The 27,494-nt window shown below is 65.8% G+C and overlaps 1 protein-coding gene across 6 annotated transcripts; it reads right to left on the bottom strand.

Annotated features, from left to right (window-relative positions):
• Nucleotides 1–202: 202 nt before the first annotated feature.
• On the bottom strand, nucleotides 203–27,152 carry DLGAP3 (DLG associated protein 3). Of its 6 annotated transcripts, none has more exons than XM_048052752.2 (12): nucleotides 26,903–27,152; nucleotides 11,648–12,239; nucleotides 7,990–9,070; nucleotides 6,946–7,151; nucleotides 6,130–6,244; nucleotides 5,761–5,995; nucleotides 4,920–5,260; nucleotides 4,586–4,671; nucleotides 3,413–3,837; nucleotides 3,084–3,175; nucleotides 2,823–2,966; nucleotides 203–2,432 (listed from the first exon to the last, which is right to left on the bottom strand). In XM_048052752.2, exons 3-12 carry the CDS (start codon nucleotides 9,010–9,012, stop codon nucleotides 2,214–2,216), a joined length of 2,886 nt encoding a protein of 961 aa, XP_047908709.1. In that variant the 5' UTR covers nucleotides 9,013–9,070; nucleotides 11,648–12,239; nucleotides 26,903–27,152; the 3' UTR covers nucleotides 203–2,213. The 6 variants fall into 6 exon arrangements, with proteins under 6 accessions (XP_047908709.1, XP_047908708.1, XP_066838604.1 ...); XM_048052751.2 differs by having other exon boundaries at nucleotides 11,648–11,727; XM_066982503.1 differs by lacking the exon at nucleotides 26,903–27,152 and adding an exon at nucleotides 23,550–26,334 and having other exon boundaries at nucleotides 11,648–11,727.
• Between the last annotated feature and the right edge of the window lie 342 nt (nucleotides 27,153–27,494).

Here is a 27,494-nt window from a genome sequence, read left to right as displayed (position 1 = left end):
CCCTCGCACCCTACAGACCTCTCTCCCACCCCACAGACCCCTCTTTCATTCCACGGACCCCTCTCCCACCCCACAGACCCCTCTCGCACCCCACAAACCCCTCTCCTGCCCCCTGGACCCCTCTCGCACCCTACGGACCCCTCTCCCACCCCACAGACCCCCCCATAGCCACCCCACAGACACGACAGGCACACAGACCAGGGAAAGGCGAGCCGGGCACCAGCCACGTCCCCGCGGGGAGGCGGCCGCTGGCCCCGGAGTAACCAAAGTCGTCTTTATTAATTCTGGCGGTTTTGTTACAATAAAAACGGAGCCACGTGTCACGGTCACTGTACAGTGCTGGCAGGGCCGGGGGGCTCGGGGGGGCTCGGGGCGTCCCTTTGCAGGCACAGTGCTAAAGCTACGGCGTGGAGGCGGCAGGGCCGGGCTGGGGGTGGGGGCTGCTGGCTGGGGGGGCTCAGTCCCGGGGCAGACCCCCCTCCTGTCACCAGTGTGTCCTTTGCAAGCAGCAGCCTGGCTCCCGCTGCCCGTGGTGTGGCTTCTGTGCCCCCCCCCCCCCCCAGTAAGTGACACCCAGGTCTTTAGCACCGTCTTCTCCCCAGGGTACAAAGCAGCCTCCCCAAAAAGCATCGCCCTGCCACTGAGCCACCCACACCCCCTGCTGCAGGGGGGCACAAGCTGAGCCCACCCGCCCCAAAATCCTGCGGGGTTGCCCCAGGCCAGGGCTGGCCACGGGTTTGGGGAGGTGCCCAGCACCCATGGGAGCTCGTGGGCAGGGTGCTGGCGTGGATGGCGTCCTCCCCTCCTGCCACCCACCAGGACAGCCCGTGGGGAGAAGGGGGCTCGGGGAGGGCAGCCCTTGAAGGGGTCACAGTGCAGGCAGGCGTCCCTTTGGGGCAGGGGCTGTGGGAGCGGGCAGCTGGGGCTGTTCCCTTTGGCAGCTGCTCTCCGAGGGCTGCCAGCACGGATACACCACACCCCTGCCCCATGCGGGCTGTGCTCGGGGTGGGGACACCGTGAACGTGCTCAGGGATGGGGACAGATGCAGCATCATCCCTGAATGCCCCAGGGAAGCACCCGTCGGGGATCTCCTGGCTCTGCGCACAGAGGCAATGGAGCTGGAGCATGAGGGCTGTATCCCGGGATGTCCCCTGTCCCCACAGGGCACCAGGGACATGACAACCCCATCTGGGGTGTCCCATCCCCGCGGAACACCGGCAGCTTGGGGAGAAGGGGGGAACCCTTCAGGGAATTTCCATCAGCCCCACGCTGACAGCCCTGTCCCCGTGTGCAGGGGATGCCGAGGCCAGCCCCGGCCGGCAGCTCCGTGCCCGGCGTGCCCGCTCTGCTGTCCCCACACCAGGGCACTGCATGAGCCCGGCACTGTGGGGTCCTGCATGAGCATGGGGAAGTCTCCCCAACACTGCCGCCTCGCTCGCACGCCCTGCACCAGGTCAGAGAGTCGAGGGGGAACCGTCTGCCCTGTCCCCGAGGTGCTCCAAGTGTGCGGACAGACAGATGGACAGATGGGAGAAGGGGGCAGAACGGGTGCAGGACGCCAGTGCTGATGCTTGGTGCGAGGGAAGCGGGGCTGGGGGTTTCTGCTGCTCTGGTCCATCCCGCCCGCCAGAACACAGCTCTGGTCGTGTGTAGTTTCTGTTTTATTCCTTAGGTTATATTTATATATGTGTATAGGTCAGGGACCCCTGGGTTCCCCGCACACCGGGGCAGGAGGCGGGGAGCGGAGCGGGGCTCCGGCTGGGCACGGGACTGGGGGGCTCAGGGGGGCCCGTCCCCACGGCCGCGGGATTGCACTGAGTTACAGAGAGGCGGGGGGGGGCCTGCCTGCAGCCCCCTCCCCTCCCACCCAGCAGGGCTGGCAGCTGGGGTCACCTCTCCTTCGGACGGGACAGGGACCAAGGGGGGCCAAGGGACAGAAGAGCTGAGACACGGCCCCAAAGAGGGCAGGGGGAAGGAAGAGCCCTGGACCCTGGCAGAGGCGGGCAGGGGCATGCGGGCGGGGGGGCGACGGGACGGGGCAGAACCGGGTTGGTGTTCATTCACCGTCGGATCCATGAAACGTCTACGATAGAAAAAGAGAGAAGCTGTGAGTGGGCCAAGCGCTGCCCCCAGGGTGTCCCCGCGGCCCCCGATCACAGTGAGCGATGGACGCGCCGTCCAGTCCGGGTAGAAAAGCCGAGGCCCCCCCCTTGTCACAGCCGGGTCTGCGCCTCGGGGATGTAGATCTCGATGCTGTCTGCGCTCTCGGTGGCCGAGTTCTGGCGGAAGGAGGCGGCGCGCTTGGCTGCCAGGAGCCGCTTGCGGGCCTCCTGCCGCTGCCGGTCCACCGAGTCCAGGGAGCGCTCCTTCACCGGGTGCACCTTGGAGCGCGGCGGCTTCTTTGGTATCGGGGGAGGCACCTTCTTCTCCTCCTGCACGGACAACGGGGGGGCCTCAGGGTGGGCACGGGGCCGACCCCTCGTCCCCCTTAGCCCCCCTGCATGTGATGGGGAGGTGAGATGAGGCCGCGTGTCCCTTCAAACATCGGCGCGGGGCTGTGCGCCCGCAGCGTGCACGTGCGCGGGATCGTGCCTGGCCCTTTGCAGACAGCGCTGCCCAGAATCCAGCTGCAATATCACAGCAGAGGAATGGCCTCATTTTTTCCTGTTCTTTGTTTTTCAAGTGGTTGCTGAAAGCACCCGCTGGTTCTGCCGGCGGTAGCTTGGCAGCAGCAGTTTGGCCACAGATGTGTTTGGGGATGAAGAAGGGAGGGATGCGCACAAGCACCAGCCCTGTGCTCCCCTACCAAGCCCTGCCCTTACCTTGGGCTCGATGATCTTCCACCCGTTGGCCTTGAGCTGCTGGAGCTCCGCGAACTTCATGCTGACATCCTCAATGGAGAGCTGCAGCAGGTCCCAGAAGCCAGCCAGGTCTTGGAAGGTGGGCACTGGGAAGGCATTGGGATCCTGCGGGGACAAAAGGGGCCACATCATCCCACAGAGCATCGGCTCTGCTGCCCCCCAGCCCACCAGGCTGAGCTGCAGCCCCGCTCACCAGCCCCAGGATGCTGGGCAGGCACTCACCATGTTCTGCTGGCAGAGTCGGTAAAACTGCTGCACCTTCTGGGACATGAGGAGCTGGGCGCTGCCCACGGCGCTCCGGATCTTCTCCAGGACTGGCAGGGCCCAGGAGAAAGCAGACGGTCAGTTCTCCCATGGGGGCACGAGCATCCCTTCCCCATCGCTTGGCAAGGACCCTGCTCCATCATTTGGGGTCCCCAAGGTAACAACCCTGACCCCAACCTCTTGAGCCAAGTGGCATCACAGGGGGGATGCTCCAAGGCACTCCGCAGGTGGGAACCGTGCCAATGCAGCCCCAGGGGAGCCCGGCCCCGCAGCCCAGCCCCACTCACTCTCCTCCGGCAGGTCGTAGTCCTCGGCCTCCCGCTCCATCTGCTGGCACCAGCCCTCCATCTTCTCCACCTCCGCCTGCAGCAGTTTGATGAACCACTCGCCGTCGCGGTGGCACGGGGAGGCACGGCCGGAGTCGGGGAGGCTGCGGGAGCCCCGCTCCACCCAGGCGTCGCGGCGGGGCACCTCCACCGCGTCGTACTGCATCTGGTAGTCCTCCCGGTACGCCCACTGGCCTTGCGTGTGCACCGTCTTGTACACTGCATACTGCCGGCCGGACTCGGGCTCCGAGGAGTGCCGCTGGAAGGGGCGCCCGAACTGCAGGGCTTTGTCCTCGGTGGCCACGGCCAGGCCGGCGAAGCCCTCCAGCTCCAGGTCCGCCTGCACGCCTGCCGTCACGCTGTTGGAGCGCTTGAAGCGAGCTCGCCTGGGGAGAGAGAGAGCACGTGGGGACCCTTGTGGTGGCTGCGCCAGGGACGCAGAGGGTCCTGAGCCAGCCATGACGTTCCTGCCACCCCTGTCCCCCCACTAGTCCCATCGTGGGCATATGTGGGGTGAGAGAGGCTCGCAGGTGAGGCTGGGGATGCACGGTGTCTGCAGGGACAGCCCTGAGCAGCTGCATCTTGCCAGTCCTTCATTTCCTGTGCTCTTAGCCCGTTTCCATGGCTACCAGTGCTGGACGGTGCTGGAGGATGCCGAGGAGCGTGCACCGGGGTGGGTGGGCACGGACCCAGAGCTCGCTTCCTGCGGGCTGTGCAGGTTCACAGGCTGTGAGGCTCACAGCGCTCCCATCCCAGGCGAAAAATCACATTTTTTTTTGCAGAAAAATGCAGAGGTTTCACCTGGGCCTGGGCCAGGTTCCAAGCCCAGGGCTGAACCCAGCAAAGGAGCCCCCAGCACAGTGTGGGAGCAGGAGAGCCCCTTCCCCGGGCTGTCCCTTTGCAGCAATGGGGTGTGAGTGCGAAGGCCAGATCCTGCCCCATACGGGGGCAGCCAGCCTAGGATGAGGATGGTGCTGAGCTCTGGGGGAATCAGCTGGGAGGAGAGAGGGAGAAGATGCTGCGGCAGGAACCGGGGGGATGTGAAGCTTTGCAACGGGGGAAAGCCACGGCCAGGAGAGCTTGGCGGGGCTCGGCGCAGTGCTCGGGGCACGGCACGGCCTGGCCCCTCGGTACCTTTTGTCTTCCTCCACCTGCACCCCGATGGAGTGGAACTCCCTCTGGCTCCGGCTCTCCGTGTCCGAGTCGGAGATGGCCTCAACCTGCCGGGGACAGAGGGAGAGTGAGCTGGGCAGCCCCACACCTCGGGCGCTTCGGTGTGCAGCACCAGGAGGAGAAGGGTGCACCCTTGGGAGAGCAAGGGCAAGCTGGCGGGCACAGGGGTGGCATTAGGGCCACCGTGGGGACACACCAGCAGCCAGGGGACATGCAGCAGCCGCTCAGCATCACCCACACAGCTTGGGCAGACTGGGATTTGGGGCTCAAACCCAGGCAGAGGAGCGAAGCCCACCTGGACGCCGATGGAGGGACGCCATTTCCTCTGCCGAGCCAAGCTCCGCAGCTCCTCCCGGCCGGGGATGGCCTTGATGATGAGCGTGGAGGGCTTGGGGGCGGCGCGGGGCTGGACGGGCGGCAGGTCGAGGGACACGGCCGTCACCTTGGAGCTCTCCAGGCTCTCGGCCGAGTTGCAGCGGGCCGCGGCGTCTTTGGACCAGGCGGGGCTGCGGGCGACCTCGCCGGGCAGGTAGCTCTCGTGGGCAGACTCGGTGCTGCTCTGCGCCGTGACGGAGATGAGGGGCTTGGCTTTGGTTCCTGGAGGGATGGGAGGTGGAGCTTTTCTGTAACTGAAAGCTGTTGTGGGAGAGGCGCAGGATGAAAAGGCGCGTGAAAACACAGACACTTTCTCATTTCCTACCGCGAGCGAGGGCCCCGGGGAGCGGCGCCCACCTCCTCCCGCAGCGAAGGGCCCACAGCCCGGCCGGGTTTGCACCTCGGCTGGCGCAGACCAGCAGGGCCACAGACACCAGCTTGGGTTAGCCCTGCAGGACCCCAAGTGGCCATTTGGCCAGCTTATCCCCAGAAAGGGACAGGAACCTGCCCCGGCCCGTGCTGGATCAATTGCCACAGCATGCAGCAAGAAGGGGGAAAGAAGCAGAGGGAAGGACAGAAAATGGATGCTGGGGACGCACAGTAGACCCCAAATGAGGGGCTGAGCTATGAGCAGGATGCTCACACCCCACGCTGGGGGCTGCGGGGGGCTGGGGCTTGAGGGGGGCAGCAGCCCTGGGTGAGCAGGTGGGGAGACGCGGGGACCCTCGCGCTGCCGATGCCCTGCCACCCCCGGGACTCACAGGTGCTGGGCTTCAGGATGCTGCTGGTGATGGGCGGCCCAGGGGGGGCCGACATGGAGAAGAGCGAGAGGCAGTCGTCATCCTGGGAGCAGCCCGCCTGGATGGCCCGCAGGTAGCTGTGGCTCCGCATGCGGAAGCAGCCGGGCAGATCCAGCGCCTCCACCGCCTGCGACTCCACCTCGCCGAAAACGGACTCGCACACAGCCTCGAACTGGTGGTTGAGCTCGTCGTTGATCTGGGGAGAGCGGTGGGTGATGCTTGGGGTGGCGAACGGGGGACGGAGCCCAGCGGGGCAGGAGGTGCTCAGGGGAGCGTCTGCCCTCGGTCCCCGTCTTGGGGACACGTCCCAGCTGGGACAGGAGGCCCTACCTGGCCGGTGGTGAAGGAGCGCCCGTAGCCCTGTCCCCGAGGGAGCATTCGAGGTGGCGTGCCGCAGCTGGGACAGTTACAGATATATGAATCAGAATAGTGCCTACTTGCAAACCTAATGAGAGACAGTGGGAATAGAAGGGATGGCACCAAAAGCAACACATTCCAGCCGAGCGTTTGGAAATGCAGCCGCAGCAATGCTCCCGCAGGCCACCACTTGCCCCCCGAGCTCTTGTGAAGACCCCTTCCCACCTCCCCAACCTCCCAGGGGGGCCGGGGGCTTCCTGGCTCCTGCCGGAGGTGGAGGCTGAATGCCGGTCTCCAAAATCGTGCTGCACCACGCCTGCCTGGTGCTTTGCTCTCTGCCTGGGTCTGGCACAGAGATGCTCAGAGTGGGGTCCCCATGGCAGCCCCCCCGAGGTGGAGCTGCCCCTGGCACGGTGTCACTGCGCGTGGCTGTGGGCTCTGGGCACAAGCGGTGGCAGCAGCACATGCAAGGTCCCCGCTGCAGCTCTGCACCCATGCACGCAGCGAGAAGCTGCAGCGAGCGCTCCTGGCAGCCTTGCAAAGATGGGGGGGTCCCCAGCAGGGCATCCTCACCACCCCAAAAAGCCATCCCGGGTCCCCACTGGTACAGAGCCATCGGGAGAGGGGCAATTCCGCGCGACAGGCAGCAGGGACAGGGACAAGGACCAGGCCCGTTTTCCCCCTGGATCTGGGTATTTTGCAGCCATCTTGCAGTTTCACCTCTTCTCCCAGCCTTCGCACGTGGCTGCGGCCCAGGATCCCTCCCCAGAGCCCAGCACCAGCCCTTACTTGCTCCTGGCCTGGTCGGCGCTGGAGGAGCGGCGGTAGCTGTCCCGCCGCGTGGCCGCCCGGGGTGATATTTTGGCGCTGGCGTCCGAGTCGGCGCTGTCCTCGTCGCCCATGGCCTTGATGTAGCTGCCGCTGCGCATCCGCCGGCAGGGGATCTCCCCGTCCTTGCCCACCGCCGGGTACCCGCTCCACTCATCCTGCGGCACCTGGGGCAGGAGGCGAGCGTGGGCGCGCGCGATGCCACGAGCCAGCCCGAGCCCGGCGTGCGCGCCCAGCCCGAACCCAGGGTGCGTGTGGAACCTCTCCTCTGCCCTCCCTGCCCCAAATCCCAGAGGGCTGCTCCTTCCTGGCAGCCTCAGCTGCGTTCCCTGCTTGCCCCATATGGGGTTGTTTCCCAAAACCCGCTCCCACCTCGCAGCCCCCCCAGCAGGCGCGGCTGGGCCAAATCCCACCCATGCCAGCGCGGCCACCCGGCTGGTGGCCGTGCCGCCGGCACCACGGGGTCCTTACCAGGCTGCGGTGGCAGGATGGTGTCCCTGGGCCATGCGGGGAGGGCGATGGGGCCGGCACCCTGCCCCGATCCCCCCGCTGCCACCCGCCCTCGGATTGCCACTCACTGTCTCCTTCCCCCAGGAAAGGGAGCGAAGAGTTAATTAGCTTTTAATTGGAAGGGGGGTGACCTAGAAGGGAGCCTGGTGACGTGACGGGCCAGGCGGTGGCACTGGGCCAGGCACTAGAGGGATAAAAGCCCAGATGAGGGAGAGGGCACAGGGCTGCGAGGAGCCTGTGCAGGCAGCGCTGCCTCGACCCCAACCCACAGGACTACGGGGCAAGAGATTGCAGCGGTGCTCTGCGAGGAGACCCACAAGGAGAGGGGATAACTGCAGCAGCGCAGGATGAGGCTGCGCTGGGGACAGGGAGCAGAGCTGGCGTTGCATGGCCCCACACCGCCAGGGATGGCCAGGATGGAAGGATCCAGCCCCAGCTCGTCCCACAGCATCTCTGGCCGTGGTCCCGTGGGGCAGCCCTGCCCGGCCCCCTCACCTGCAGGTACTGGTAGGCTCTGTCTTTGGCCTTTGCCTCCTGAAGCATCAAGGTTTTCTCTGTGCCGCCGGCACTGGGGTAGGCTTCGCGGGCTTGGCTGACAGTCATGGTGTGCCAGGCACTCCTCTTGAGCGTCTGGCCGTCCAGAGACATGGACATGCCGGCGCAGGCCAGGCATTTTCCTTCCCCACCGCTCTTTAGACTCTTCAAGGTCAAGTCTCTGAAGGCACTTTCGGGAGCGTCCACGCAGTACTGGGTGCCCTGGTCCACGGCGTGCCGGCCGGACACCATGTAGCTGCTGTCGCTGTCCAGGTTGTCGTCGGAGCTCCACCAGCCCATCATCTTGGACCGGTGCCGGGAGTCCACCTTGCGGTCCTTGCTCTTGCTGCGCTTGCCGTGGCGGGACTGGTGGTGGTGGTGGTGGTGGTGGTGGTGGTGGTGGTGGTAGCCGTCCCCGCGGCCGTCCATCTTGGTGCCGTTGTAGTCCCGCTTGGCCGGCGCCTCCAGGGAGTGCGACTTGGCGAAGAGCTTCTGGACGGAGTGGACGAGGTGGCGGATGCGGCTGGGGCTCTCGCTGCGCGGCTCGGCGCCGCCGGCCCGCGGGTACTGCAGCGTGTGGAAGCCGTCGTGGTGCAGCGGCAGCTGCTTCTCGAACTGGTCCAGCAGCGTCGGCGGCAGGCGGTTGATCTTGCTGGCGGGGTGGGCGGTCGCCATGCATTCGTCGCAGGAGTCGTAGGGCTGCTGCTGCGCGTGGTGCATCCTCGGGAAGGTGCTGCTGGCGCTGCCGGAGGGCGGCTCGCTCAGGGGCCCGCCCGGGCACTCGCCGGCCGCGCCGGGGCTCCGCGCCGGGCAGAAGGGATGCTCCAGGGAACACGGCTCGCTGGGGCTGAGGAGGTACGGCTGCCGGCCCTCGGGGCCGTGCGCGACGTAGTCCGCGGGATGCTCGCAGTCCTCTGGGATGCAGCGGCAGCGGTGGCCGGAGGAGTGCTGTGCCTGGCTACGCTCCCCATGGTAGCCCTTCATGGTGTCAGCACCCGCCCCGTAGCCTCGGCATCCTGCAGGGCTGTCCCTGCGGGCTCATCTGCGGGGACAGACACGGGCACACCGTCACACTCCCCTCCGCCATCCCAAAACCCCAATCCTGCACGGGTAAAGTGTTTGGGCTGCGCTGTGTGGACAAACCGAGGAGGCCAGGAAGCTCCTGGGGCAGGATCTGGCCCTGGCTGAGCCCCTGAAACCCCACCTGGCGTGCTGGGGACCCGGCCAAACCGGGGCACAGACAGGCAGCGGTGCCAAGCACGCGCGGGGCTGCGGGGCTGCCTCTCGCTTGGCTGCCCGGGTGGATGCCGAAACGTGGGGATTTCTAAGGAGAAGCAGCAGCCGGCTACGAAGCATTCAAAGCAGATAGCTTGCAGACGGTGAGGGAGGACATTTCAACATCATCAGAAACTTGTTTTCTTCCCCGACACCAAATATTATGAAGTGTTTTTCCATTAGGAAAACGGTTCTGGCTGAGTTTTCCAGCCGTCGCGATTCACAGAGCCGCTAATGAGCTGGAGCGGGGAGCAGGACCGGGGGGGCTGCCGCGGCGCTGACATCTCCATCCAGCCCGTCCTCCCACCCAGCCGCCGTGCTGCCTGAGCGCCGCCGCCACCCCGCATTTACAGCAGCTCCCTCGACACCTCGCGTTCCCCCAGTGCCTCCATCCTCTGCCACCACGTGCCCAGGCAGCGCCACCACGCTCGTGTCGCTCTTGTTTAACCATTTCCTTAAGCAAAAGCAAGAACATCGCATCAGCCCTGCTCCAACAGAGTGCCTCTGCCTGGTGGCTCCGGGACTGGCTCTGTCCTCGCCACGTCCCCAGCTGCACCACGGTGCCGTGGGGATGCCCAGTGCCATACGCACCCCTGGGGGATTTGTCTTCCTACAGCCCCTCCAAGGCCCTGCCTTGGGTACGACTATAAGTGAGGAAAGTGCTTATTCTCCAGTGTAGCTTGGCTAATTAACAGGCATCAATTAATGCACGTTATCATATTTAGCGAGGGTGACTTGGGCACCTTGTCTCTGGGATCAGATTCAGGCGAGGTGGCTTCGCACAAAGCCGGATCAGCCTCCAGCCACGGTGACATGTCCGGGGACAGCCCCCAGGGGACACAGCGGGGACGAGGAGCCCTGGGGGCCACAGCCAGCCCAGCCGGAGCATGGGAACAGAGCTGTTGGGTGGGGAGCTGGGGGGAGGATGGACGAGGGCCCCCCAGGATGGCCGGGGGTGTACAGGGATGGAGAGGGAGAGCTCTGGGAGGGGACAGGGACTTGACGCCTCCAAGTGCAGCATGGTCTGATGGAGCTGCCAGCGTTGGCAGCAGCCGGGGAGTGTGCTCTCCCCCCCGGCAAGCCTCTCCCCTCGCCTTTCTTCCCAGCTTCAAGGCTGGATCACTCGGTCCCACTCGTCTCCCCCCCGCCCTCGTAATCTCGCTCCTGCTCTAACGAGGCTCACTAATTGCTGCCTCTTAAGACGAAGGAAGCTGCAGCCTGCTACAAAAAAGAAAGGCCTCTGCCCTCCCGGGGGAGCTGCGGCGACACGGGCGGTCAGCAGCAGGATGGATGGATGGACGGACAGACGGACAGACAGATGGACGGACGGATGGATGGATGGAGAGATGGGTGGTGACCACAGGCTCCCTCCCAGCCCCAGCTCTGCCTCCGCGGGCTGAGCTATCATCTCACGCTCACGGAGGGAAGTGCTCAGCTGATCCAAATATTGCCACCACATCAGGAAGAAGGAGTCACAACAGCCGAGCAGCCCGTTATTAGGAGCCGGGCGGGCTTTTGTGCTCGGGAATGGGAGGAATTAAACAAAGCCAGCGCTCCGGCGAGGCAGCGCCACGGCTCCCCCACAGCTGCTGGCAGCGGGAAGGGGACGGGAGCGCTCCTGGGGGGCTCTGCATGGGCAGCGTGGTTGGGGGTCCTATGCAGAGACCCCTGGGAGCCTTCCTGTCCCCACATCCCACAAAATCACAGACTCAAAATGGGGGAAAGAACCCAGCACCAGCTGAATTTTGTGCCATTTAACACCAGGGTAATTACCACCATTGGGAACCTACCACCCACACAATTATGTGCTAGGATAAACTGGAAGAGCATAATTACCATTACAAATAACTCACTTCTTGCCTTTATTGCATCCAAAGCCCGGAGAAACTCCCAGCAACAATTCCCTCACCACCAACTTCCTCCTGACTTTTGCTTCTGTGGCTTTCCTGCCCACCCCAGGGTCGGGGGGAAGGACTGGGGCTCGTAACCCCCGGGGTGCTGCAGGGCTCACCCAAACTCAGCTCCCCGCTTCACTTCCCACAGGGGCCCTTAGTAGAGGTAATTCTGCTTCCTTACACCGCCTGGGGAGATCTCAGCCTCGGCAGCAGCGCCGTGCTGCTTCCCCCAGCTGCAGGTACCCGGTGCAGCCCCCACGGAGCCCGGACCCCCGGCACCCCCCCGACACCCCAGTCCCACCCAGCACCCCTGGGCACGCGATGGGGAGGGGACAGGATTGCAAACCCCGCTGCAACACCTGGGTCTGGCAAAGCGTTGCAGCGCAAAACAAGGCTTTGCAAGGTTTCCAGGGCACACCCAGAGAGGCAGGACCCGGCTGTGCACTCACCGCCCGGCGCTCAGGGGGATGCTGTCCTCATGGCCCGGCCGCTGGCTCCTCCACACAGGGTGTCCCGGGGGCACCAAGGTCTGCAGGGAGAGGAAGCAGAGGGAGGAAGAGCAAGAGCGGTTGTCCCCAAAAAAGAGCCTGACCCAAATCCCCCGGGATTTTTAGCAGTGCCTCCTTCCCTCCTCCGACCGAGGCAGTCCCATGGCCAGCGCAGCCCCGCACGTGTTTCGCCCGGCTACGCCCCAAAACCATCCCCAGCCACATCCTCTTATGCAATTCCCTGCCAGCGGGCGCCGGAGCCGGCCCAGCGGCTGCCTCGCCGTTGACTTTGATTTGCTCTGGATCCGGCCATATGCTCCACAAAGGCTCCTCCTGCCACCTCGGCTTTCCAGCGCGAGCAAAGTGATTTTTTACAGCCGCTCGCCCGGCAGAGGCGCGCAGCGAGGATGGCGCGAGCCCGGTCCATTCTGCTTTGCAAATTAGCGACAAGTTTGGCAGCGCGGTTCCTGCTGGGGATCTTTATGGCTCGTGATGAAAGCAAGAGAGAACAAACACGCAGCTTGAGCTCCCGGCACCGCGTGCGAGCTGGAGTCTGAAAAAAAAAAAATATATGGTCTTCCCACTTAGGAGCTGAGCAAATTTGATCTACAGTCGCTGGATGAAAATAAATACGGAATACCGCCAGGTCGGTTCCACCGTGCTTTTAATCTATTTACTTTTTCCCAACTAGTTGTAAGCGAGAAGGATTGCAGAAAGCAAACATTTTATTTTATTACTAATTACTCTGTTATTTTATTAGGCTGTATTAGTAAAATTTACTCAGCCTGAAAAAAAAGGGGGCTTAGTAAAGGAATCACCTAATTTAGTACATAATTCTGCGTCGGGTAATTATTTTCTTAAAAGTTGAATTAGCTGAAAGCAGCTCATGGATATTTCATTAGTTGTGTCAGGCAGGAAAGAGATAGTGTAATTAGTCAGAAGTTTGTCATTCCTGTAAGTAATTACTTTACAGGGAAGGGTGAGGGCAGCCCCCTTTGGCTGTGCTCGCTCGATGGAGCCCATCAGGGTCCGGGGGATCCTCCCCAAAACCACAGGGGGGGATGAGTGGAAGCACCACGCTCCCCTGGAGGAGCCAGCTACGGGATCATCCCCTTCCCAAAGCGATCCCTGGTGCTGTCCCCCCACCCCGACCCCTCCTGGGGTCCCTCTCCCCAGGGACCCCCTGGCCGCCACAAGCCCAGCCTCAGCCCCGTTTGCGCAGAGGATGCCGTGCCCAGCGCCGTGCCCAGCGCCAGCGCTCCGAGAGCGCGCTCCCGTGCAATATTTATGATGCAGCAGGCACGGATGGAGCACAGCCGTGAGCGGGGAAGGTAGGTCAGGAGCTCCGGAGCACCGCGGCACCGAGCTCATCCAGGAGCAGAGAATTCAGGGAGAACAAAGGCAGCTTCGCCCCGAGCAGGGCACGGAGCGGTGCGCAGCCCTCTGCTTCCAGCGGCGCTCGCGCAGAGGGACGGGACCCAGCCCACGTGCTGCCCCGCCGGGCCCTCGGACAGGCAGCCGAAGGAGCCCCAGGAGAAGGCAAACCGGGACACCAAGCGAGCAGGATGCAAAGATCACAGCCAGCGTGCTCGGTGTGCTCAGGAAATCAAAGGCAGCTACCGGGAACGAAACAAAAATAGAGGGCTGAGACGGGCCCTGCCTGGGAAGAAACCAAGCAGAAACAAGGGGCAGAACCCAAGCAGAGGCAGCTTGAGATAAATAAGGGATGAGGATATTTTTTTAAAAAGTCATGAAGGACAAATGCCAGCTGAAAAATTCCAAATGTGGGCAGAGCAAGCGAGAGTCACCGAGCCTGCTGAGAGGGGCCAGGGCAGCCGAGCCTCGAGCACCACGTCCGGACACCCTGAGCCAGCTCCCGCTGCCTTCGTGCAGCCCCAGCCCAGCTGCAGGCAGCAGAGCCTGAATTATTCCCCTTCACTGATGCCGTTAATCGCAGGAGCTGCTCCGGCCCTGTGTGCAAGGAAGGGACCATTCCAGCTCCTCGGCCATCAGCAGGACCCAGCAGGGCTCAGCATCGCTGGGGTGACCCCAGCCGGGGACAGCAAGACCCCGCTGTCCCCGGGGAAGGACACCGAGCGTCGCTCTTCCCATCTGCCCCGCTCCGCGCGAGGGGACTCCGAGGACAGGTTGTTTGATGGGAGTAGTTTATTAAGCACATGATTAATTTTGGCACCGGCACCAGCTGCCTGACAGCTCCTTCTCCCAGAGCTGGGGAGAGCGAGCGCGCGAGAGGTACTGCCTCTGCTGATGCAGCGGTTGGTGGGATGAAAAATCCTGCAATGCAGCACTGCTTCTTAATGAGCCATTTGTCTTTGAGTCTTCTTGACTCATTACCATGCCGGGAGAGGGATGGGAGTTGCCCCAAGTCCCCATCTGAGCAATTACTCCTCGAGCAGAGCGAGGAAATACTGCCACACCATGCCCCAGCTGCCGGGGATCCCGCACGGCCGCCAGCACCGGGACTCCCCGCCGCAGCGCCGCTGCCTCCGGCTGCCGCTGCCACCGGTGCCGGGGGGAGCAGGGCCCGGGGCCCCCGCTGCTGCCACGGCCTTGTGCCAGCGCTGGAGCCGATCCCCGGGGACAGCAGCCAGGCTCTGTCCCCAGCTGGAGCATCCCCGTGCTGCAGAGGCAAAGCCAGCGGAGAGGGGACCCCAGCGCCCCATTCCCGTGGATCCTCAGCATGTGGAAGAGCTGCTTCACAAGCAGCAAAACCCTTCACAAATGGGAGGGGATGGGGCCGGCAGCCAGAGCACCTGGAAGAAATTGGGTGGGAAAGAAAGGGGCAGGAGGAAGGGGCTGGTGCGAGCATCCTGCGGTGGGCACAGGGAAGGGACAGACAGGGCCATGGGGCTAACTCCTGCTCCCTGATGGGGCAGTCAGAGAAGCTCAGAGATGGATTAATGCACAGCACCAGCACCAGTGGCCTCAGGGTGCTGGGAGGAGCAAGTAATTAGGGATGAGTGAATAATTAGGACAGGGGTAGCTGGGAAGGAAACGCACCTGGACAGCAAAGCAGTGCGTGCCAGCGTCCCCCCAGCTCACCCCTTCCCCAGCCTCCCTGCCACCGCTGCCCAAGCACTGTACGGCAGCAGGATTTGTGTCCCCACGGGGGCTGCCACCGCCCTCCGGTGTCACTGCCGAGCAGCTGGCGCGGGGCTCAGTGCGCTCCGACGCGTGCCCGTCGCCGGTGATGCCCACGGGCAGCTCCCCTCGCACGCACACCCAGCATCTGCCCGCACTGCCCAGGGCAGCAGCAGCCGGCACCCTGCCCCGCTGCCCCCCCGGCGGCTCGGCGAAGGTGACACTGGGGTCCCAGCGGGATGGACAGCCAACAGTACCTCTGGAAGCCCATGCCCCATGGACCCTTTCAGGCACCTGGGATGTGGCAGCCCCAGCAGGGACCACACGGCTGCTGCCAGCTGTGCCGCAGCCCCCAAGCTTGCAGCGGTGCCAGACGAACCCCCCGTCCCCACCCGCAGCCCTCAGCGTTTCCATTTCACCCTCCACATCCCCACCACAGCCCGCTCCGTTCCCACCACAGGGAAGTGCTGCGTCTGCTCCAAAAGCCACTTAGCTCCCCGGCCCCGCGGTGTAATGACTTAAGCCTGGGATCGTTTCAAAGCTGCTTTCGCGAGCTCAGGGCACGCGGCCATGCCAAAAGGCTCTGAACGGCCACCAGTGCTGCTCTGCGCCCTGAATTCCCCCCCCACGTGCCACCCCCTGCCCCGACCTCAGATGCCGCCCAGTAAAACCAGTTTCCTTCGCAGCACCAGCCCTGTTCTGCGTCTCTCCCTGCAGCAGGCCACCTTCTAGCAAGCAGGCTCTGGGCACAGTGCAGCAGCAGAGCCTGAGGTCCTCACCAGGAGGGATGTCCCAGGCCACCGAGCCCCCCCTGCCAGGCTGCAGCCCCCACCCCGGGGCCAAGGGCTGGGACGGGCACCACGAGCCCATCGAGCAGAGCTCACCAGTGGAGGGCCCAAACTGCCGCTTTAATCGATGGGCTTAATTTGCAAAGCTGATGAAAAGCTAAATATTTAACTACATAATTCTGCACGGTGCTCTCGGCGTGGGCCCAGCGTGGGGGCAGAGCGTGCGGGTGGGGGGGAACGCGAGGGCAGGGCGCAGAGCAGCGAGGAGCAGGGGCACGGCGGGGATGGGGGACACTGCTGGGACCACATCGGCACCGGTGTCCCCATCACACAGGGCACGGGGGTGGCACAGCCCCTTGCCCCCGGGCTGGGCAGTGCCATGGGTGTTCTGCTGCAGGCGTCCCGTGTCCTGCTCCCCACCTGCCTCCCAAGCATCCCCCGGGAGCCATGCGGGAAGGGGAGCGCGGCCCAAGACAGGGAGCTGCAAAGGGCAGCAGGACGGGCCCCCGCGGAGATTACACCCCTGATATTCCTGCTACAAGAGCTTAGAGATAAAAGAGATTTACAGGATTTACCAGCAATACAAATTGAATATTTAATTTTAGCTGCAGGGGACGAGCCAGGGCTCAGCCCCAGCAGCACACGGAGGGGCGCAGGCAGCAGGCGCGGGGCCTCCCGGCCTCCTGGGGAATCGTCTCCAGCGCTCAGGAGAAAACCAACGTCACTGGGAGCCGGGGGGGCGGGCAGCCCTGTGCTGGTGGGGCCAGGCACCCCCTGCCCCAGCCTGCCCCTAATCCCAGCAGCCACTTGCTGACTGCACGGCACAGCCTGGGGGTCCCTGGGGATCGTCCCCAGTGCCGTCCATGCACGGCCCCAGTGCCAGGAATACTCTGGGGGTGCTCAGGAGGGTCCCTGGATCCCACTTTCCATCCTGGAGGTGACACTTGCCTGCCTCCTGCTTTGCCACAGGAGCACAGGCTGATGGGCTGGGGACAGCAGGAAGGGACAACCAGAGCTGAGCACCCTCCAGGATGGGATGGAGAAGCCCCAAAGGGGACCTGCCCCCCTCCTGCCCTGGGGACAGTGCTGCACAGGGTCCCCGGGGTGCCACCCAGCCGGGACCCATCCTGCCTCACCTCTCCTCGGGTGCACAGCACCGGCACAGGTCCCGCCGCGGGGCGGGCAGGGGGAGGACAGCGCAAGATGAATGAGGGAGTCGAGAGGCTAATGGCATTGTCTGGAAAGTAGGTCGTGTGCTGAGCAAAAAGATATTTATATCAAAGCTCGGTCCCCCGCAGAAGCTCCCGAGCAGGGCGCAGGCAGCGCCACGAGCCCACGGCCACGGCCTCGGCCCCGTGCGGGCGGCACGGCCCCGGCACCCTGCACCCCGTGGCACCCCATACCCCCACCCCACTGCCCCGGCCAGGGGTCGGCACCCGCTGTGGCCCCGGCTGGGCTCTCACAGTGCCCCGGCTGTGCCACTCTCAGGGTGGAAATTAGAGATGTAAAATTATCCCGACCGCGAGGGAGTCACGGCGGCTCCGCGCCTCTCGCTGACCTGGCTGATGGCTGCGGGCACCACGTGAGGAACCGCGCCGGGTTATTTGTAATGTAGCTTTTGCTAATGTGTAAAAGGTCCCTGATGCTCCCCAGACGGGCAGCCAGCGCAGGGAAGGTCGTGGTGGGATCTCACAGCCCGCACACCCCCGTCCTGAGGCCTCAGCCTTGTTGCCATCCCCAGCCACGTCCCTTCCTGGGGGGGAAGATGCCCCGCACACAAAGCATCGTCCCCAAGGTCACCCCAGCTCTGCTGTGGGTGACCCGGGTACCAACCCTGCTCCACACCATGTCCTTCGTTCACACCCGCGTGCTTCCCATAAACCAAGGGAACCATCCCCGAGCACCTGGCTGGAGCCTGCCCAGAGGTTTTTACCCTTTTCCCCTGAATTTCCCCCACCCTGAAGGCTGCAGGTGCCCCCCAGCCCACGCTCGCCTGTCCCCATCCTGCACCCGGGCAGCCTTCGATGCGCCGGGCCGGCGCGGGAGCAGGTTGGTTTCCCATAATAGCTGTGTCGGCTGAATTTACAGCCTCGCTCCAAGTTATTAATAATAATGGCCTCACTCTTAAGTAGGGCTTTTCATCTGTCTCAAAGCCCTTTCCAGAGGACGTCTGCGGCATTATCACCATTTTATTAGCGTTTCGGCGGGCAGGAGAGCGAGACACGGAGGGAAGGGATGGCCGTGCCCACCACCCGGCTGCAACAGGGGCCCTGTGGGGAACGGGGACCCCGGAGCCCCCCCCATGGCGCAGCCCCATGAGAAGCGTGGCCAAATGGGGACCGAACGGCCCTCGGTGCTGTGCTGGAGGCACTGCGGTGATTTACACGGGCGGCGAGCCCAGGCCCTGCCGCGCAGATAAATCCACTTGAGGCAGCGATAAAACAGTGTCACCTCACCGGTAATCCGCAGCGCTCCCAGCGCGCTGAAAAATCGCGGGGCACGGCACCACCCGGCTGCTCCGGGCTCTGCATCGATAAACGCCGGCCCCACGCCAGCCGGGGCTTGGGAGAAACCCGGGGTGTAAATCCTCTGCCCTGGCAGAGCTGTGGCAGGAGAGCACCCCTGGGCGAGCACCCCTGGGCGAGGGCGAGCAAGCACGGCGGGTGCCCGACCGCATCCTGACCCCTTGAGGTTTAGGATTTGCAGCAGCCAGGTGGGACCGGGGCCGTCCCCAAGCCAGCCCCGTGCGCCCCCGTCTCCCCGGGCAGCAGCGATCCTGCGCTCCTCTGCTCCTCTCCCCGCCGATCGCAGCGGGGCTCCGCGGGCAGATTTATTTCCCTCTAAAAGTGCTTTGATCCGAAGTTATTTTTTGTTTACTAGCAACAAGGTATTGTAAATACATCTTTGCCGATAATTATAGAGTCTGGGTGCACACCTTAATCTCCATAAAATATCAGATGCTACAATTTGCCTGATTTAATGAGATCGGAGGCCGATACGCCGCTAAGGTGAGCTGTAAACTTGGGGAGGGGGGAGGAAAAAGATTGAAAATGCAACGAAAAAAGTGTTTCCCCCACCTCCTCCTCCTCCTCTTGGGGTGCAGCACCCGGACCCCACAGCCCCCCGCGGCACCCACCTCCTGCGCCAGCTCCCTGGGTGGGCCCAGGCTGCGCCGCAGCAGCTTCACGCAGGGATGGGCATTTAGGGCAAACGGTGCTTTTTATACCGTTTACCTCATTAAAAACCTCCAAAAGCTCAGAGGGACGCCGAGGCCACGCCGTGCACCGCGTGCCGGTGGAGGTGCGAGGACAGGGCACCGGGGTGGGGGGGGGGGGCTGCTGCTGGCCCCATGCCCCCCAGCGGGTCCGGGTTATGGGGCGGGTAGGAACAGGGCAGAGCCACGCGTGGCAGGGCTGTGGGGTGGCTGTGGGGTCCCACACCACACACCAAGGGCAAGCCGGGGGTCTGGGGGGGCCGTGCTGGAGCAGATGGGGATGGGGCCCAGGCTGCAGGAGCTCAGCACCCCCTGCCACGGCCGTGCCGTCACCCCCCTGCCGTGCCCCTCTCCGGAGGGGGACCCCCGGGCAGGGGGCTCAGCGTGTCCGGGCGGGGGTCCCCTCCCCGCAGCAGGGGGGGGCAGCCGAGGAAGCAGCAGGCTCCTCTCCATACCGAACACCGCCGTTTCCACAGCAACCTTAAAGGCCTACAGCTTCCGCCTCGCTAACGAACCCGCGCCGGTGACGTTCCCGGGGGACGCCGAGCCCATCACCCCGGCCTCGGGTCACGGCACCCTCTCCCTGCGCCCGCCCCAAACCCGTCCCCCCCACGGCCCCCGCACCCAGACCCCAGAGACGCAGGGGCTGGGGAGCCTTGCGCCCAGCGGGACGGGCACCCCAAAACGCCCCCGCTGCCATCCAGAGGGCACCGTGACCTACAAACGTCAGGCTGACGGGTTAATTAATTTCCTCCTTCCTCAGGCCGTTATCAGCTGGAAGAGAACATCACCTGAGACTGTTAATTGGGCTAATTATTCCAGGTTCAGATTTTGAATAATTAGTTACTGTTGTCTCCAGCCTTACTTCCACAGTTCTCTAAAAAGGGCAGGCGCGTTCCAGGCTCCCAGAACAAGGCAGGTGCCAGAGAGGGCAGGGGGCTGCGGTGGGGTCCCAGAGGGTGACAGCCCTCGCTGGGGACAGGAGGAAAGGAGGAGAGATGGGGTGAGAGGAGGGCGGAGGGGAAACGCCCCCAAATCCCCCAGGCACCCAAGCATGGGGCCAGGATGCTGGCACCGCCTGCTCCATCCTACACCATACAGAGATGCCTGCCCCAGGCCGAGCTCCCCCCACTTTAGGAGCTGCCCACTCACAAACCACTCACAGCAAATTCCCCCGAGGGCTCGCACCGGTCCCCTCCGGGCATCCGACTGCTCCTCGGCTCCGGTCGGGCTCCCCCTGGTAAAATCTCAGCCCCGTGCTTTCAGGAATCGGGATTTCCCCCTTGGGTTTCCCACTGTTTGGCGTGGAAATGCACCCTGTCTGGGCAGGAGGGCAGGCACCCACCCTAAAAAGGGCCACAGCCATACTGGTGCCAGCCAGTACTGGTGGTACTGGTGCCCGTGGGGACGCAGGGACCTCCTGCCACCCCTGGGGACATGGGTGGCGGGTGCCACCGGGTGGCCCAGGCAGGGCAGAGGGGCGAGCCGAGGCAGCGCAGCCCCCAGCCTCCCATACCCCAGGAACACCGCGCTTCCTCGCAGCCTCGTCCCCCGCTATTAATAGCCTTCGCTAGCCTCCCTGGGAGCCATTTGCATATTTGATTGCAACTCCGAGGCGGGGCAGGGCCCTTCAATCAGCCGCTCCCGCAGCCTCATTTGCATGGGTTGACATTTTGTGCCGGGAGCGCTGACACCGCCACCGGGCGATGGGGACGTGGCTCCGGGGGTCCCAGCTCCCCAGCCTGTGGTGCAGCCCCCAGCACCCCCTGTCATCTGCTCTGCACCCACCCGGGGGGGCAGAGCCCCCAGCACCCCTCCAGCCTCCCTAAAACCCCGTGGAGATGAGGGAGCTTTGGGTGGCCCGTGTCCCCAGGTGGCCTGCGTCGTCACTTTCCAGCCCGACCCGCGCCCCGGCCCCGTCCAACCTGCCCAGCGGGGTAATTACCTGCCCGGCGGGGTAATTAGCAGCGCCGGCAGCAGGGCAGGGTGTGGGGTGTCAGGCACACCGGCGGGTTGGCTGCTCGTCCTGCCAGCCTGTCTGGAGCTGCTGCACATCAAAGGCCGGTGGCAGGCTGGGATGTGAGGGCCGGGACGTCCCCAAGGAGACGGGGGGGCTCCTAAACCTCAGCGCACCCATCCGCATCCTCAGGAGGGACCGAGGGGACACAGGGACATGCCACTGATTGTCCCGTTTGGCCACATGGAGCTGGAGCAGCAGTTGGAGCAGCTGGACCCAGCACGGCCACGTGGTGCCGGGCTGCACAGCACCGGGGGCAGCTTCTGGCCACCACCAGGCCACCACCATGGCCACCACCACAGCCACAACTAAGCCACCACCACAGCCACAACTAAGCCACCACCACGCCACCACCACGGCCACCACCACAGCCACCACCAAGCAACCACCAAGCCACAACCAAGGCCACCACCAAGCCACCACCAAGGCCACCACCACGCCACCCCACAGCCCCGCCGCCAGCCCCTCTCGCAGCCCCGGGGCCAGGGAGGCAGCTGCAGGAGGAGCCAGGCAGCCCCAAAGCCCCAGGCACACGGCTGGGAGCCGGTGCCAGCGCTGCCCCAGGCCATGTCCCAGGACGCCCTCGCCTCCCCCCGGCTCTTGGCATCACGAGGTGCGCGCTCGGCAAGACAAAACAACCCGGGGCGAGGCGTGGGACCGAGCCTGAGGACGGTGAGGATTAAGGGGGAGTTCTGCCACGTCCCTCCCTGCTGCCTCAGTTTCCCCTCCCGGAACACACTGGCGATGCCGGCTCATTGAAGGGTTTTGGTGGCAGGGGAAAGCCGCACGGAGGGACCTGAGTGCCCCAGCCAGGCTGCCACCAGCACCGTGCTGAGGAGCGAAACGGAGACAGGCAGGGCTGGAAGCACAGATGTCGGCACCGGCTGTGCTGCTCCCCGGCAGCGGGGCCGTCTGGCAGGCAGACAGACGTGGGGCTCCCCGGCTCCAGCAGGGGCTGGGAGCAGGCCCCAGGGGGCCCCCATCCCTGGCACACACACCGGGGTGCAGCCCTGCCCTCCCCGTGCCACCACGGCACACTCGCTCCATCCGCACCGGGAATCTGCTCGGTGCTCTGCCATGGAGCAGGAAAATCCCTCCGGAACGCGACGGTTGGGCAAACAAACGCCCACCCCAACCCACCCCATCCCATGGGGGGCTTGGGGAAGGTTTCCCCGGCTCCCCAGCCCCTGCTCTCCCAGCCCCAAGCCCTGGGCTCTGATCTCTCCGGTGCTGGGCCATCGCTCCCCCTGCACCCCTGAGCACAGGACGAAACCTCCGGTGTGCGCACAGCCCCGCTCCCTCCTGCCCCTCCACCGCAACAGGGACACCCAGCACTATGTGCCACAGTGCAGGGGGGCCTGGAGCAGGGGGCACTCACCTGCATCCTAACCGAACGCCCTCACAGAGACCACCACATCCACAGGGGTGAGCGCAGCTTGTCCCCAAGGGCGAGCCCAGCTCGGGCACAGCACCGGCTGCCACCGTGCACAGCCCCGGTGCGTGCGGCCCCCGGCCCCGGCACGCACAGCACGGGGCTGCGGGGAAGGGAGGAGAGACCTCAGGGCTGGGCTGGGAGCTCCCCATCCCGGCCGGGTGAGCTCCAAGCTGCGCCGGGGCTTGTCTGGGCGAGGGCTGGCCGGGAGCCATACGCTGCACACCGAGACGAGGAGGTGGCTGCCAGCGAGGAGGGCTCGGCCAGGAAAGGGTTAGGAGTGGCTCCGCAGGGGTGCGGGGAACGGTCCCGGGGGGTCCCGCTCAGCCCCCCCACCCCACCCGGCACCCCCTTCTCCTTCCCTGCGCCCCACTCACCCTTCCCCAGCCCCTAATCCGTGCAGTCGCCCATCCACGCCCGCCGGGAGCCGGAGGACGTTCGAGCGGCGGCGGCCAGGTTCGCTCTCTCCCCGCCAAATCCCCACGGGCTGCCCATGCCACGGCGGTGTCCCCAGGGTCACGGCCACCCGAGGCAGCGCGGCGGCCGCTCTCCCGGCCAACACCGGCACCTTCCAAGCCGGCGAGAGGCAGCGGCGGAGCCGGCGTCCCCGCTCTCGAGACACACCCCCGCGTCCCCACGCGCTCCAGCCGCCCCCGCGCCCCGGGAAGGGGCTGCCCACGCCAAGCAGCGCCCGCACGCCCCCGCGCCGTGCATGGCTGCGCACGGACGGACACGCGGCCCCGCCGTGCGCACGCACGGCTGCACAAGGCACGCGGGCACCGCCGCTGCAGCGCTCTGCACCTGGACGGCCACGCAGCCGCTCCCGCACCGCTCTGCGCCCCCCGCGCGCCCCCGCGCAGCAGCACCCCGCGCACGCCCCAGCGCTGCTACCCCGCTCCTCCTGCATGCAGCCCTCGCCCCTGCCGGCCCCGCCGCGCGCCCACGGCCCCCCAAATCCACCCGCACGCACCGTGGGGCTGGCTCCCCTCTCCCCCAGCCCCCCGGGGTCCCAGGGAGCTCGGAGCAGAAGCGAGCCGGGGAGCGCCGAGCCCTGCCTGCTGCCCCGCTGCGCCGATGCCGGCAGCATGCTGGGGCGCATCAGGCAGCCCCACCACGGGGCCTCATCCTGCCCCACCATCATACAACCACGGTGAGGACAGCCACAGCCAAGACACGCAGCGTTTCCCCATCGTGCCCCCAAACAGAGGGGTCCCCAGCCCCAGCAGAGCCCCGGCAGCCCCCTACAGCTGCAGCAGCGGGGCCGGGGCAGCGGCAGGTCCCCCGCCAGGCATCACGCCGGCATTCGGTACCTTTCAGTTTTCCGACGCGGCACCCCCGCACTCCCACGGCCAGGCTGTTCTCCAGCTCCGCTCTGCCCACCGCAAACTTCAGCTGATTCCAGCCCAAATGGCTCCTGGCCCCACCAGGAGAGGGGCCAGGCAGGGAGCGCAGCCCCTACCCTGCCCGGCTCCCCGAGCTGCCTTTTAGGGCCGGGCAGACCCCGGGTGAAACGCCGAGCACTGGCACCCGCGCCGCAAACATCTGCTCTTCCAGCGGCCTCATGATTCACAGGTTATTAATTGGGGCTTGGCAGCGCTGGGATTTGTGTTTGCATCCCCTGGCTTCGCTCGGAGCCACAACTCGCTGCCGACAAGCTTCGGGTGCCAGAGAAGGAGCCAAAAGCAGCAATGCACCGGCCGCAGAGGAGCCGAGCCAGGACGGGCATGCGGGGCCGGGTGCCCAGCCGGGAGCTGGGTGCGGGGAGCAGCGCAGAGCCAGAGCCAGCGCGACGCCCGCAGCAGCACCCGGGGCTCGCCGGGAGCCCAGCACCACCGGCGGCGGTCCCCAGGGGGGCTGCGGCCCCCGGGTTGTGGTGGGGAGGCTGCTGCCTTGGCTCCCACCCGGCTGCTCTTGGCAGCAGCCCTGGGTGCTGTTGGTGCAGCCTGGCGAGTTCCCTGCCACGAAGAGCGCTTTGTTTGGGTAGGGTCTCCCGGCTGCTCCCGCGAGCAGGGCCGAGCTGCTCGGGCACCGGCTGCTAGCGAGGCTTCGAGGGAGAACTGCAGAGCAGCTCTCTGCTCGGGCAGCATCAGACAAAGGCTTTGAAAAGCCTCCTCCGAAGAGAGCCAAGAGAAATATGAATTCAGAAGCTGATTAGAAACCATGTCATGGCTCGTTCCAACTCCAGCATTTGGGGAGGAGTGAGCTGGCGGGGGGTGGGGGGAAAACGTGAGAAATTTAATTAGGATTTAGGGAAGGTTTTAGAGGCACTGACACAGGGAGAGGCTGGAGCACATCTGCTCGTGGGGTGGGGGGACACCAGGTGCCTGGAGCGCCCCCGGCCCTGCGGAAAGGTGGAAAGTACAAATTAATTCTCCTTAATCCGACGGGCACTGGCTCTGCCGCCACGTGCTGCCGCCGCAGCTGGCAGCGAGCAGCCCGACCCCCTGAGGCTGAGCCCCCTCAGCACCCCATAGCTGCCACCGTACAGCCCCAGGTTTCGGGGACCGCAGAGCCCCGAGGCCACGCTGATGGGCACTACGCAGGTCCAGGAGACCCGGCACTGCTCTGCGTGTCCCCATCCCTTGCCTTCCTTGCCGTGCCTGCGCCACGGGGTGTACGAGGGATGCAGGCAGCCGCCTCCATCCACCCATCACCGGGATCCATCCGACCACCGGCTGCATGCCCAGGCCCCCCCGGCCCCCCCGGCCCCCGGCACGGCTCGGTGCTATTCTTAGCTCCCCGGCTCTGCGCTCTCCCAGGCAATGGCCCCGTGTATTACTATTATTGCTCGCTGCCAACGTCTCGAAGCAGGCAGCCAGGATCGTGGTGGGGCTTCCACACCCCTGTTGACCTGTCATTCGGTCCCTGTTGGGGTTTGGTCTTCAACAGGCTATTTCGGGAAATCCAATTTTATGGTCAGGAGGAGCACAAGGCACGCATTCTGCCCCTGAGCCGGGTCCAGGCTCTTCGCGTCGCTCACAACCAGATTTTAGCTTCGCCCGTGATGGAGAAGAGGGCCAAGAGTCACCTTTGGCTCCAGATCCCAGTTGCTGGCTCGGTGGGATCCAGGGTTTCAGTTCAGCTGACGGGAGAGATGCGAGCGCCTGCAAAACCTGGAGCTGGAGCCCCCGCCGCCGCCGCAGCACCTGGGCACTGAACCCGAGCGCGGGGCCTGATCCTGCCCACGCTGCCGGGCAGAGCCGTGGGGACCCCGCAGCAGCACAGCCGCTGGCCTCACGGCTCCTGCAGGGGCTCCAGGCCCCGCTGGTCCCAGCACGGCTCTGCCCCGAGCTGGCGATGGGGATGCAGAGCAGGACCCCCGGTGCACCCCGCCTGGCACCCCCCTGCCCTCTCCTCCAAGCACTGCCAGGGCTCAGTGGGGTAACGCAGCCCGAAATGCAGCTCACGCCTGTCTCTCCCCCTCGCCGATGCTCTCACTACCCCCCTAACTGGGGTGCTCCACACTTTGATGGCTATATTTTCCCTCCTCCACCCTCCGAGCGTGGCTGTGCCCGGCTCGGTGCCCCTGCTCGAGGCCGCGGAGCTGCCTCACGGCCGGGTGTCCTCGAGGGCCGGGGGCCGCGGACGTGTGCGGGAGGATGCTCGGAGCAGGGAGGTGAGGGACTGCGATGGACAGGAAATGACATCCATTTCCTAACGGAGAACCTGCGCTGCCGGCCGCATCCTGCCCCGATTTACACCAAGGGAGGCCTCCTGCTCTCAGCCCAAGCTCCCGCGGGGGCTGCTGGTGCCCGTGCCCGGCTCCGTCCCTTCCTGCGCGCTCGGGGCTTCGAGCTCGGCCCCGGCAGGGAGGTGACGTGCGGGGCGTCACGGGATGGAGAGCGGAGAGCGGTCCCGGCGCCAACTCGCTCTGCAGGATTGGCACCGGGTGGAGGAACAAAATCCCATCATCCAAGGGGAAAGAAGGAGAGAAGAGCATGGCACCCGGACCCCGTGCACCCAAAATCTCCCGGTCCTTGCCGGCGGGGCCGGCTTGCGCCACGAAGCCTGGGAGCGCGGTGAGAGCCACGGCGCGGCTCGCACCCCACGGCACCTCCCGGCATCTGCTGGCACCCACCCGGCTGGGACCCGGCTCCACCACCCCGCACCACACCCCTCCCACCCCACGGCACCAGAGGCTGCCGAGAAGGGAGACCAAGGGGCTGGGGGGGCCCTGGGCCTGCCCGACCCGTCCCCGAGCCCTCCGCAGCGGGGCGAGCAGCGGGATGGCCGGCGTCGCCCCGCTGAAGCGCTGCCAAATCCTGCCCTGCCCGGGGGGCACCGGGAGGTGGGAGATGCCGGGTGCCCCCCTGCCCTCCCCACGCTGCCAGCAAATGCCCCCAGCCCCCCCCCCGCACCCCATAGCTCCCCTCCAGCGCGGTGGGGCCGAGCGGGGACCCTGCGGGGCCGGGCACCTCGCGTGGAACCGTCCCGCGTGGACCAGCCCCGGGGCCCGGCGGGGAGGGCACGGAGCGCCCAGCGGGGGCGGCAGACGACCGCGGCTTCCCCGGGAGAGGCACGGGGGAACCGGGAAGACCGCGACGACCGTGAGCATCCCCGACGACCATACCCCAAAACCAAGCACCATCCCCGAGCATCCCCCCCCCCACCCCCCGGTGCCCGCTGCCCCCCCCGCGCCGTGCTCCGCGCCCTCGGCTCTTACCCGGTGCCTACATCCTCCGGCCGGGACCGGGGCCGGTGCCGGTGCCCGGCGGCTCCCCGGCGGCCCCCCGCAGCTCGTTCGGGCACGGCTGGGCACGGCTGGGCCCGGGCCGGTGCCCCACGCGTGGGAGCGCGGCGGGCGGCAGCATGCGAGTGGCGGCGGCCCCGCAGTGCAGCGCCGAGCGGCGCAGCCACAAGACGCGGCGATGGATTTTCCCCGGGAGGCAGAGCGGGAGGCGGCGGCGGCGCAAAATGGCTCCGGTGCGGCTCTGCCGCCGCCTCCCGGCGCCCCGAGACCCCCGCTCCCCGCCCGCCGGGGCTCCTCGGCAGGGCCGGGGGGGAGGAGGTGGGGGAAGCCGCGGTGCCACGCGTGGGGACGGGGGGGATGCCGGGCGAGGGGTATCCCCCAGACCGTGGGCATCCCCCCCAGACCCTGGGCATCCCCCCCAGACCCTGGGCATCCCCCCCAGATCCTGGGCATCCCCCCCAGACTATGAGCATTGCCCCCAGCCCGTGAGCATCCCCCCAGACCATGGGCATCCTCCCCAGACCGTGAGCATCCCCCCCAGCCCCTGTGCATCCCCCCCAGCTCG

Source organism: Anser cygnoides, chromosome 24 (genome assembly GCF_040182565.1).
Source record: "Anser cygnoides isolate HZ-2024a breed goose chromosome 24, Taihu_goose_T2T_genome, whole genome shotgun sequence".
Classification (NCBI taxonomy): Eukaryota; Metazoa; Chordata; class Aves; order Anseriformes; family Anatidae; genus Anser; species Anser cygnoides.
This window is presented reverse-complemented; position numbering and strand designations above follow the sequence as displayed.